A 12,280-nucleotide genomic window follows, 5' to 3' on the forward strand; every position below is an offset into this window, starting at 1 on the left:
GGCATTCGATAGTAATCTTTTTTATTGTAAATGTCTCTGCTGGAAGTCATGGGTCCTTTTGTATTGTGAATACAATCTAACAATGTGAATATGTGTATGCAATGTAAATTGCTAAATACATGACTGGTATAGTGCATGTATATTATTATCGATAATGCCATTTTGTTTTGGCTATGTTCACACCCGGGAAAATGTGTGTGTGTGTGTGTATGCATGATATGATAAATTTGTTAAGTAAAGGTAAATGGATAGGCTTGCTTGGGCTTAGTGAGCTATGCTCATTGAGCTCATGCGTCGGTCATAGTCAAGGAAATTGGGTCGTGACACAAATGGATTTACAGAACCAAGCTGAATCCAGATAGCTCAGTCAATAAATACAAGGGCAAGTTAGTGCTCAAAGGGTATGCTCAAACTTATGATATTGATTTCTTTGAAACCTTTGCTCTTGTGGCTAAACATGATCTTATAAGACTGTTAGCTGCTTTATTAGCAAAGAAAGGTTAGAAAATGTTGGTCCCTATAATATGTGCTAAGGGGGAGTAAATAGCACAATTTGGCTCTTAACAATATTGTAAACTAATTTCCAAAACTTAAGAAAATAAAAACAGAGTATAGGATGCACAACAATTTAGAGTGGTTCGGTTCAAGACCTACATCCACTACCTTGATTATCCAACCAAGGATTTTCCCACAAATCCACTAAAAACTAGTGAAATTCACAACCTTTCACCAAGCCTTACAATGGCTTTTACCAAGCTTAGCCAAAACCTTTTACACTAGTTTTTCACAGACTCAACTAAAACCCCAAAGTGGTTTTCCAAGGCTCAACCACAACCTACAACAATCAAGCTATCCCAAGCTTGAATAACCCCTTAGAGTGACTTCCTCACTCTAAGAATATAAGAAAGGTAGTAAAAGAAAGTACCTATGATCACTGGTTGATCTGAGTGATACAAGATTGAGTGCTAAATACAAATATAAAGAGTAGGCGTTTAAGTGCAGACAAGTGCAGTGAAGCTTGTTTATCAACTTTCTATAGCTCAAATCTCTTTCAAAGCTTCTCAAAAACTTGTTTCTAATTGTTGGAAGACTCTTTTATACTTGGAGATACAACTTTAATGGCAGTTTGGCAGTTTATGGCTGTTGAAAACAGTTGAGGATGAGTTCTAATCGTTAATCTGTCTTGTAGTGCTCTGATTCAAATTGCAGACAGAGAGTTCTTAGTCGACTGATTTGGTCGACTAAGTTGATTCTGTTTCTAGTTTGTAGATCTTGGCAAAGAGCACTTAGTCGACTGACTTGATCGACTAAGTTGGTTCTGTTTCTCAAACTCTTCAGCCTGCCATTCCTCCAATTTGAAACTTGGTCAACCAATATTCTTCCTTATTTCACCAATAAGCTTCCTCCTTCTTAGATAGTTACATCTTGTTATTTTTATTCCTCTTTTTCTTTTGATATACTCTTTGAGGAGTTAAATGATTAATTTCATATATTAATTTTCCTACACACTCATATATTAATTTCATATACTCTTTGTGAAATCAGCTTTTTTGAATGGTATTTTAAAAGAAGACATTTATATTGCACAACCTGAAGGGTATGAAGTAAAAGGTGCTGACAACAAAGTTTGTAAGCTTATTAAAGCTTTGTATGGACCTAAACAAGTTCCCAAAGCTTGGTATGAAAGGATTGATGACTATTTGAAAAGCCAAAAGTTTAATAGAAGCCGAACTGAACCTACTCTCTATGTGAGAAGTTCTAATGATTCAATCATGTTGATAGTTGCCTTGTATTTGGATGACTTGCTAATTATTAGGCCAGTTATTGAATACTTGGAAGAATTTAAAATGCAAATGATGTCTACATTTGAGATGACTGACTTAGGCCCCTGATGACTTATTTTCTTGGGATGGAAGTTCAACAAGAAGTAGATCAAATCATTTTGCATCAATCAAAATATGCAAGAGATCTATTAAAAAAGTTTAACATGGATGCCTACAAGCCAATCAACAATCATCTCACTGTTCACAAAAGATTGAGTAAAAGTGATGGTTCAACAAATGCGTATGGTTATATTTACAAGAGTATGATTGGATCACTATTGTTCTTGTCAGCCATTAGACCTGACATCATGTATGCTGCAAGTCTGTTGTCAAGGTTTATGCAAACACCTTCTTTGTTGCATTTCAAAGTTGCAAACAGGATTCTAAGGTATATAAAAGGGACAGTGGAGTTTGGTCTCAAGTATAGGAAGAGGGATACTAGTGAGCTTCAAGGTTTCAGTGACAGTGATTGGGCAGGGTTAGTTGATGACTCCAAAAGCATTGGTGGTTTTTGTTTTTCATTTGGAAATGTAATGTTTACTTGGAATTCAAAAAAATAAGAGATAGTTGCACAATTCTCAGCTGAAGTTGAGTATATTGCTACAACTACAGCTACTAACCATGTTCATTGGTTGAGGAAGATACTTTTGGATGTTGGGTTTATTTAAAAGAAAGGTACTGTACTTCATGTGGACAATCAATTTGCTGTCTCTATAGCTAAAAATCCAATTCATCACGGTCGCACAAAGCATATTTGAGTGAAGTATCATGCATTGAGGGATGCAATGAAGGAGCAGTAGATTGAACTAAGGTACTATCAAACTGACTTACAATTGGCAGTTATATTTACAAGGGCTTTGGGTAAAGAATGTTTTAAAATTCTAAGATCTCGACTAGGAGTAAACTAGACTTTTGATCACGGGGGTGTGTTGAAGAATGATCATAATTTGGTGAATCAGTGTGCTTGATCTGGGTGAATCAAAGGAGTTGATGTTTTTGGAGGGAAGGAACAGATTTTTTGAAGATTGATGATAGTCCTTTATTACTCCAAAACGTTGCCATGTCAACTTTACCAAATACTTGTTATGATACGCACCTTTGTAATGTCGTTTTAATTGTTGTTTTATTTCCTATGTATGAAACAATTGTTTGTTATGTTGTTTAACTTGGCTACTATAGTTATGTGTCTAAACGACTTGTTTACTATCGTATTGTTCTTCTTGTTCGATTTCAGTGCTCCAACGTTTTAGGATTTTGTTTCTCAAGGCTGCATCTACACACCTTAGCTGGCTTTTTTTTTTTAGAAAATATATAATGCTAGAAATGACATAATGAAGGGTGTGAGAATCTTTTAATTTCCAGATATTGAAGCGTCTCATTTTTGTTCTTTTCTTATTCTTCACAGAGAATTATTTTGTTCATCTTTCTGAGTATTTTTCTGGAAATCTCAACAAAAATAACCAACAGGTTGGTCAAGAAAATTTTATCATGCATTGATCCCTCTTGGGCTGATCGCCATTAGCATATATAGATACAAAAATGGATGTCTACGATCTTATACTAATTATGGGCTTGTAGACGCGCCATTGTGAAGAAGAATTTTCCCCAGTACAGATCCTTAGCAAGAAACAAGGATGAACTCAAAAATGACATTACAATCGATCACAAGTGTTTTGCATTAATTGGAGCTTTTATTCTTTCCCTTTAAAATTCTCATTTTTGCATTAATTGGATATGTAATTGGATTTCGTTTCTAGATATAGCATGCATGTTGCTGCAATCGAAGAGATGGAACAATTTTTCAAGGATAAATTGGGTTGAAGCACTTTTATATTGTGTAAAAAAGAATTGAATACGAAAGCAACAGTTGCCATACTTGAGTGGTTGTAAGCAGCAATGATTTTAGGCCAAATATTAAACACGACAAAATTTTAACTTTAGAACATCACAGTTTGCTGATCAAGGACAAAGCATTAGCAGCAGTAAGCATAACAGTCTGAAATTAAAGCATAGTAAGTAGCATATCCATTCTCAACCATCAAAGATGGAGAATGAATCATCTTCTAAGTAGCATCGATCGATCCCTACTTACAATCCAAACCATACGCTTATACATATAAAGAGTATCAAGTACCATCTCCAAGTGAAAGTTCAAGAGAGAGAGGGAGGGAAGGAGAGAGAAAGAGAGAGAGTGATGAGGATTACCTAAGTCCTAACCATGGTTGGTGGGTTAGAAGAGAAGAACCCTAAGGAACCAAAATATCTCCCAGGGTTACATGCAAATGCTTTGAGCTCCACATCCATTGATGGAGTTCTTTCATGATGAAATATTAGAAAAGCTAAATGCAAAAGGACAAACACTAACCCTCCTATTTATAGTTTAATGAAAAGGGGCTAATACTCCCAAAGTTTAGCCACAATGAATTTACAAGAAACAAGCGTTAGTTAACATTTTCTTCCCTTTCCCTAAGGGAAGATGGTGTTTTTTAAAACATATTATATAAAGATCTGACGTGATGTTGGAAAAGCATTTATAAAAACATGACTACATTGCCCTAGCTAGTTTTTAAACCCTAAGACTAGATGTCAATGCACCAAAAAGAAAAAAAAAAACGTTGGGGCGTCCAATGCCCATGATTTTTGCTAAAACTGCCTCATTACCAAGAGGTGATTAGCCAAAGTTGGAGGGATTAGCCATTAAAAGACTAAATTTGAAGATGCGAGGCTTGCATTTTGTGTTGTTGAATTTACAGTTTTTGCAAACCATTTTCTGTTTATTAGCCTTGCCTAGGCTAAAGTTACAAAAAAAGTTTGTTTTAATTGGCCTTTCTGGGCCGGAGATACAAAAAGTATCCCAACTTAGCTGTTCCAATAGCTGAGTTGGAGTTGAGATAAAATGCTTTGGTTCTCTTCAAGGAACCCTTGTTTGAAAAAGATGCAACAGAAAAAACATGCATGATTCTCCAGTTTCGGAGGTGATTTGTGGCCCCTATGGGGGACCTTGTTTGTGCGTGCAAAGGCCCTGATGCCAAGCACGGGCTTTGAGTTAGATAGAGACAGAGGGAGAAAGAGAACCATGGTTAGGCCGAAGGTTGAGACTTTAGAGCAGCTGAAGAAATGTGGAATAGCTAGCTTGGAATGAGTCTCTTAACGATGGGGAACTGCTGGGGTATGAAGAGCCATGGTCACGCCTGTGGCACAGCAAAACACACTGTCAAAGATATTAGTACCCTTATTCCAGTAGATAAATAATTATAAGATTATACAATTATATATGCACAAATGTACTTTAAATTGTCTCTCTATGTATAGCTAAATGTAATATACATAAATGACAGAAAAAAGATTTTTTTTTTTTTTGGGGGAGGGGGGGGGGGGTGGGGTGGGGCCGTTTGTGTGGGTGTGGTGTTGAGAGAGGATAACACCTTGAACAAGTTGTTTCAGACAAAAATAAAATAGTTGCATAAATTGTTCAAGTAGTACAAACCTGATTGCAAGGCTGGAGTAGGTGCAAGAGACATGGGTGCACCATAGTGCTGCGGGTAACTCCCAGTTGAGTTAACCGCCGAGTACTGAAACGGGTGATGTGGATATTGGACACCATATCCCTGACCCGAGGTGTAGCCGGTGGCTCCCCCAGTTCCTTCTCCAAATTGAAGATAGGGGTAGAATGTTGTTCCTGCACCAGTCATCAACCCACCAGGGCCTGCACCATACACTGGATACTGGGCAGTGGCCCCTCCATACACACTGTAGTAGCTCTGAACCATAAGAAGACAATTCAAAACAGTTAATATTTCTGTATGCACGTGGGCACCTACATGCTATTATGGCCAACGTCTATAATATGTATAATCAAGTTCAAGTAACTCCTTTGACAATGTGTTGTAAACAGTCAATCGAAACAGCTAGGAAATATAATTCTAGTGCTTGCAATTCCACAAACTGTAAGTGTGAGGGGTGGACCACAGGTCCAATTTCTAATGATCAAGAAGTTGAAGACAAAGCAAAGACACCAGGGCTAGCTGGCCTGCTGGACCAACCAGTACATAGGCTCTGACCTGGACAGGCCTGCATATTATACGTCCCCCGGCCCCTTGAAAATTAGGAGTTTGTTTGACAAACGTTTCTACAAATAATGCATTTTAATCAAGGGTCTCACTGTCACATTTTTATGTCTCTCTTCATTGAGCTTAATCTTATACTGCTCGTTATCTTCCAAAGGAATGTCCATTTTTTCTTAGAAAGTAGTTTTATTATTCTCTTAAGCATTATGATTTTGAAATTTTCTTTCCTATGTTAAACTTGATGATTTATTCACACCAAAAAAGACTAAAAAAATTAATTTTGGAACTTCAAACAACATATTATCATAATTTTTTACTCCAAAATCCTAGGCATTCTACATATGACATGTGATTTCTCAAAGTGTTGATGAACAGTAATATCTTAAAAGTGAATTATATGCATGGTTATGGTGCCGTTGTCTAATGGGTTATTTGAAGTAATCTTAAATGCTGTAAAGTTGTTGGTATAAGGTCGGTGATGATCTGCTCACAAGTAAAGTGTTGAGTAATGTAACAACTGATACACAAGTTATCTTCCGCCAGCTCCATCCAACCAATGACATATATTTAAAAAGGCTAAGACCTCAACCAAACTGCCTCAAAATAAATTAGATTAATGATATAAATGCATGGTTCTTATTACTTATTAGTATCATCTATTTCCCAAAATAATTCTTCCTTTTTGAAAGGAAATTAAACAACTTACTACGAAATCCATATATATATATATATATATATATATATTAGAATTAATGATAGGTAAAGGGTCATTGTTTTCTTAAAAAGGTAAGCTTGAAAGAGCATCCTAAGATGTAGTGAGGATAAAGCAAAAAGAAAAGGAGAAATCTGTACAAACCGTAGGGTATGTGTAATCTGGCGAGTATGGGGAGTACCTGAAAGGGTGTGAAGGCAATGCATAGAGAAAAAAGAAATAAAGTTAGAAATCACTCAAGAAATCAGTCAAAGTTTGAAATATACATATAAAACAGCCGAAATAGAATAAACATATGAATGAAAGCAGCGAGATGCATTTGCCTATCTTCTGTGATCGTAGGTGTGCATGTGCATGTAGTGCATAACATGAACATTAGTTCTACTGTTTCAAAGGTTCTACTGTTAATCGTTCTAAATTAAACAAGTTTGAGAGAGAAAGCGTCCATCATATGATAGGAATAATTACTTAATTAATTATTATTATGTTGTTGTTAACAGTGACACTATGAATATATATATATATATATATATATATATGGCTCTGATGCATCTGAGTTTCATCAATAACTTTACTTTTGTTGGAGAGAGAAAAAGAGAGAGAGAAGGTGGATGAGCGTGCTTGACAGCCCTAGCTAGTTCGATGGTGTTGGGTGTCCATGAGTTGGCAATGCACGTGCATGCAGCTTCCCATACACACATGGCATAGAGCAGAGGAGAGAGGAGAAAAAGCATACCCATAAACATTATAAGGAATCCCTTGTTGGATGGCATAATGAGGGAAGGTTGCAGCCGAAGGAAAAGCTGTTCCCACTCCCCCTCCAAACCCTGTCTGAAAAGAGCTCATCACCCTAAAATTCCTGCCTGTCCCTCCTGCCAAATATATATATATTTAATTTCATTGATTTTATAACCAAAATCAACTAACAAAATTAATGTATGCAATGCTCCTTTAATGCAGGAATATGCATGTCCTGAACCAAACATTTTGGATAAATATTGGCATGTGTATGCAAAATTTCCAAGAAAGCGACGTCAGAAGATGAGAATGAATGTTGTAAAAACACAAACGCACTTCCCATGCAATATTCAAAGGCTGAGTTTTTGTTTTTCAAGAATTAACATTCTCGATTTTTTTTTTTGAAGAATATTCATAGCTGTATTTGACTGCGAATTTTTGTTTGCTGCAAACGGAATATTTTCTTGGGCCCTGGCGATCCAAGTTTTTACAGATAATGTTGAATAGGTAACCACTTGCCAGCCTTTGCTGATCAGTAACAATAAAAAAACCTAAAACTTTTCTCCAGATCTGATATGTATGCCATCACCCAAAACCTAAATTCAGGTAAAACCAAAAGCATGAAAAAGCTGCTCACCATGCTTTGGAGTAGAGGGTTTGGATCTTTGAACACCCAAAGAAGCCAGATTGCAATTAGCCCTTCTCCCATCGATCACAGGAGCAGCATCAACGCAAGCTCTCATGGCAGCTTCGGGCTCACGAAAAGTTACCTGCAGTAGAAACAGCACATTTTCTATCTCATATCCATTATCACAAAAAATATCATCCAACTATTAAAAAACAATAAAGTATATTGTACACAAAATGGTCTATTTTCTATTTTGCTTTTCATTTTGTGTAAAATCCATCACTAGATCTTTTATTTACTTGAAGATCTAGTGATAAAAAAAAATAATATGATATAAAGATTGGAGAATGGAATGAACAGGTAAAAAGAGAGATAGAAGAGCATACAAATCCATAGCCTTTAGATCTCCCAGTGGCCTTATCAGTGATGACCACAGCCTCCAAGATCTCACCAAACTGCTCAAAGTACTTCTTCATGGTATCCTTCTGGGTCTCCCATGCCAGCCCTCCAACAAACACCTTGGTGTAAGTGGTGTCACCAAACTGACCTGCCAAATTAGCTGGAGTCATCTTTTTCTTGTCCTTTCACTACTCTGAGAATAACAGAAACAACTTAGGATCGATGATCTCTTCTCTTCTCTTCCCTTCCCTTCCCTTGTAGTCCTTGCTCTTCTTCCTCTCCTTGATGGCCCTTGTTTTATCGTTATCACCCGAAGGAGAAAAACAGGTGAGCAAAAAAGAAAGAAAAACCTTGTGGAGTGATATTTTGTATATGTTAAATAAGTCCCTGTAGGGGTGCGTGTGGCAAAATATAGATCTAAGTATATGGCAACCAAACCAAGAAGCCACAGGCTAAAGAAAGACAGACCACTGTTACTTGGATTGGATGGATCTTCCCTAGATTTAGAATTAGAGGTGAATTTGGTGGCGTTGATCAAAGACACAATTAGGTCAGAGAGATGGAAAGAGAAAGAGAAAGAGAGAATTGGGAGGGAAGAGAAAGCAAAAGTTGGAAAAAGAGGAAAGCCTCTCTCATAATACGGACATGAATTATATACACATGCAGCCCCCACAGCTTTGCATTCTGTATTTCACTCATTCACGCGCCGTGTTGCCCATTCTTCCACTCCACTACAATGTTTTCGACCTCACGTGCTCTTCCGCGACTGGTATTGCTTAATGCAGAATTATTATGTCCGCATAGCTGTACTTTCTATTATTTTAAGAGAATTGGAGGAAATGACAGTCCTAGGCTCAGACTTTTATCAAAACTACGAGATATACCTTGCCCATTTGTAATCATGTTGGGCAAGGTACGTAGTGGCATTAACGGAACGGAGATATTAAGGGAAGGGAACGGGAGCGAATTAGGGAGAATGAAATCAGGCGGGAGGTCAACGGTCAATTATCCAATTGGTTGTTGCTTCTCTCGTTACTAAAGTTGTGATTCTGTGTGTATCTCTTGGTTGGAAAAACACTCATGTGTTGGTAACCTATTAAACTACTATTTTATTGTTCTCTAAGGGGACTGGAAGGCTAATGCGTGTCTCTAATTTTGCAAGTGTTATAATTAATTAATAAATAAATAAAATTAATGGTTGATAAGACAGAGCTAGTATTAATCTGACTAAGGCAAACGCTGTCTTCCCTCTTCAATTCCAACTCACAGCCACACTCCACTGTCTTCTTGCAAACCCTATCATAGGGTCTTGATATCATTATGTTTTTTTGTATCATACAACCCTCCTATTTCTTCAAAGGGTTTTTTTTTTTTTTAATGAAAGATTTGCTAAACTGTTAATTCCATGTTGTTTCTATATAACAATAAACCGTTTCTAATCTTATATTTAATATGTGTACCAAAGTGTACATATGTTGAATTGATAAAGCTTCGATATGATACATGTTAAAAGATATTATTATGTACACCGGTGGCAAAGTGCTATCCACAAAGAGAAGGAAACAACTACAATAAGATATTCTCTCTTATTGCGAAGCATAGTCAAGTTTGAGCATTTGCTTGTTATAGTGGCATAGTTTGATCTTGAGTATGAGCTACTATTCTTACATGGTAAGCTTGAACAGAGGATCTACATACAACAACCCGAGAGATTCAATGTTCCAGGTGTGAAAGATTATGTGTGTATTCTTAAGAGGTCATTATATGGCTTGAAACAATCTCTTAAGCAATGGTATAAAAGGTTTGATATGTTCATGGAGGCACATGAGTATTCTTGGAGTGTGTGTAATAGTTGTGTATAATGTAGAAAGCTTCCAAATAATTCATTTATTCATTTGTTGTGTGTGTAAATGACATTTTATTGCTATTAATAGTATGTTAGAAATTAATGTATTAAAAAACAGCTCAGTGGTGAGTTTAAAATAAAAGACTTAGGTGCTATGAAGAAAATATTGGATATAGAGATATAGAGGTGCGTGTAGGTTATGTTTGTCACAAAATAAGTACATTAAAAATATACTAGAATGTTTTGGGATGTAAGATGTTGTTGTTGATTTCTCACGCAAGTACACGTATCGTTAATAAGTAATATAGTAATGAAGTAGAGTATCATTCTCACGAATAATTGTTTTAATTCTTACTATTAACTACTAAAATTATAATACCCTAATCTTATTCAAGCAACCGAATTTTAAAATTATTAAAAAGAAAAATTAAAACTACTAAACTGAAACTTTAATCAACTACTAGACCTAATATTATAATATCCCTCAATACTTCATATGATTATTGTCTCTCTCTCTTAACTCAGTTTAATGGATTAAGTTGCTAACCTAGAGTACTAAATTATTTAAAGTCTCTATCGAGTTTCTTATAAAAATACCTCTCCAAATTAATTTACTATATGTCTATGCAAATTAAATTAAAGAAAGATTCATTAAGTTTGTGCTCTAACCCTGGCTACGTATGGCTTATAAGTGTATGTCTACCCCATATGCAAATCAAATCACCTAATCAACTAAGTGCATTCGATCATACACTATTCTATTCAAGGTCTACCTAAATATCCCTCGTCAAGGTTTAACTTAGATTTCCAATTCAATCTAATTGGTGATCAAACAATTAGAAGTATTAAGAACAGAATAAAATAAACAATCTAAATCTATCAAACATAATCAAAAGAGAGATAAATAATTCAGACTACATAACAAGTTCAATCGTAATCTTAGATTAACAATTTAGTTCCCCATCAAATCACACATCATCATTGAATAAAGCTTAAACAATAAAAACAAACTAAGAAAATAAAAGAATAATAAAAAAGAATAAACTCAATAATTATAATCTTGATCTTCCAAGTCTTCTTGAATCCTTCAAAATCTTCTCAGCTTCAATGACTTTACGGCTTGACTCTCAGCTTTCAATCTGGTGTTGCCTTCGTTCTCCTCTTTTCTTCTCTAAAAGGTTACTTTTATAGGCTTGGAAGTTAGGTCAAGTTGGGTGAAAAAAGAAGTCAATTTCAGCAGGAATTTCCTCATCAAACTATGTGTGTCGCAGCCTTGTCCAATTAATTAACAGAAATAGTAATTGTTCTAGGACTACTACAGTGCATCAAATTTGACAAGATTTTTTACCATTTTCCAAGGCCGAACTAGGCAAAGTGGTGAACATGAAAGTTGTAAATTTTTCTCTTATCTTTCCAATGGTTTAAGAATTGCTTCATTTGAGGCTCTATAGAGAGAGTTATAATTAAAATATCGAAATATATATAGTGGAAGTCTACACCTCAACATTGCTCTCCTTCTTTTACTAAAATTCTTCTTTCAAACACCTACAAAAGCACAAATAAATCAATAACAACTTATCTTATCCATATTAACACCAAATTAAGTATAAATTAGCCATGATTAGTGTGAGACCTCAACCTCTATAGGCTTGTAACTAAGTATAGAGGTAATAATACGAGCTAGGGATAATTTCGTCATTTTCTCTAATAAGCTTCCAGAAGAAAGTTTTATGATATTTTAAGGTTTAAATGGGTATAAGACTGCATAAATGATGTGTGCTGATGAAAACACGAAGAAAACTAGAAGTTTCAACAATTTTCATAACAGGGGCAAAATGGTCATTTTTCACCTTGGGTTAAAATTTTAAGTTTTTATAAACTCGAATATGTCTAGACCATTATGGATCTTATCCCAGTGTTAAAAGAGCAAAAATATTGCATAAAAGATTGGAGGAGAATAAGTTACTTGGTGGAGAGGCATTTTCGTAATTTTAAGGGAAATGATAAGATTGCCTATAAATATCTTGAATTTTCAGCAGCTTCTAGAGATTTTCCACCAACTGGCCT

At 35.6% G+C, this 12,280-nt stretch overlaps 1 protein-coding gene across 2 annotated transcripts; it reads right to left on the bottom strand.

Moving 5' to 3' along the window:
* Positions 1 to 3,796: 3,796 nt before the first annotated feature.
* On the bottom strand, positions 3,797 to 8,986 carry LOC18592766 (RNA-binding (RRM/RBD/RNP motifs) family protein). 2 transcript variants are annotated; one of them, XM_007019640.3, is made up of 6 exons: positions 8,355 to 8,986; positions 7,978 to 8,110; positions 7,339 to 7,474; positions 6,747 to 6,783; positions 5,311 to 5,584; positions 3,797 to 5,014 (listed from the first exon to the last, which is right to left on the bottom strand). In XM_007019640.3, the coding sequence occupies exons 1-6, from the start codon at positions 8,535 to 8,537 to the stop codon at positions 4,971 to 4,973; spliced, it is 807 nt and encodes a 268-aa protein (XP_007019702.3). In that variant the 5' UTR covers positions 8,538 to 8,986; the 3' UTR covers positions 3,797 to 4,970. The 2 variants fall into 2 exon arrangements, with proteins under 2 accessions (XP_007019702.3, XP_017981659.1); XM_018126170.2 differs by having other exon boundaries at positions 3,797 to 5,034.
* Positions 8,987 to 12,280: the final 3,294 nt, after the last annotated feature.

Source organism: Theobroma cacao, chromosome 8, assembly GCF_053813885.1.
Source record: "Theobroma cacao isolate CCN51 chromosome 8, ASM5381388v1, whole genome shotgun sequence".
NCBI classification, from domain to species: Eukaryota; Viridiplantae; Streptophyta; class Magnoliopsida; order Malvales; family Malvaceae; genus Theobroma; species Theobroma cacao.

Excerpts from the sequence above, each read along its gene's own strand:
- LOC18592766 (XM_007019640.3), bottom strand. The coding sequence starts at position 8,537 with ATGACTCCAGCTAATTTGGCAGGTCAGTTTGGTGACACCACTTACACC. Across the intron at positions 7,475-7,977 it reads ACCCTCTACTCCAAAGCATG|GAGGGACAGGCAGGAATTTT; the intron begins GTGAGCAGCTTT and ends TATATTTGGCAG. Across the intron at positions 5,015-5,310 it reads TACTCCAGCCTTGCAATCAG|GCGTGACCATGGCTCTTCAT; the intron begins GTTTGTACTACT and ends GCTGTGCCACAG.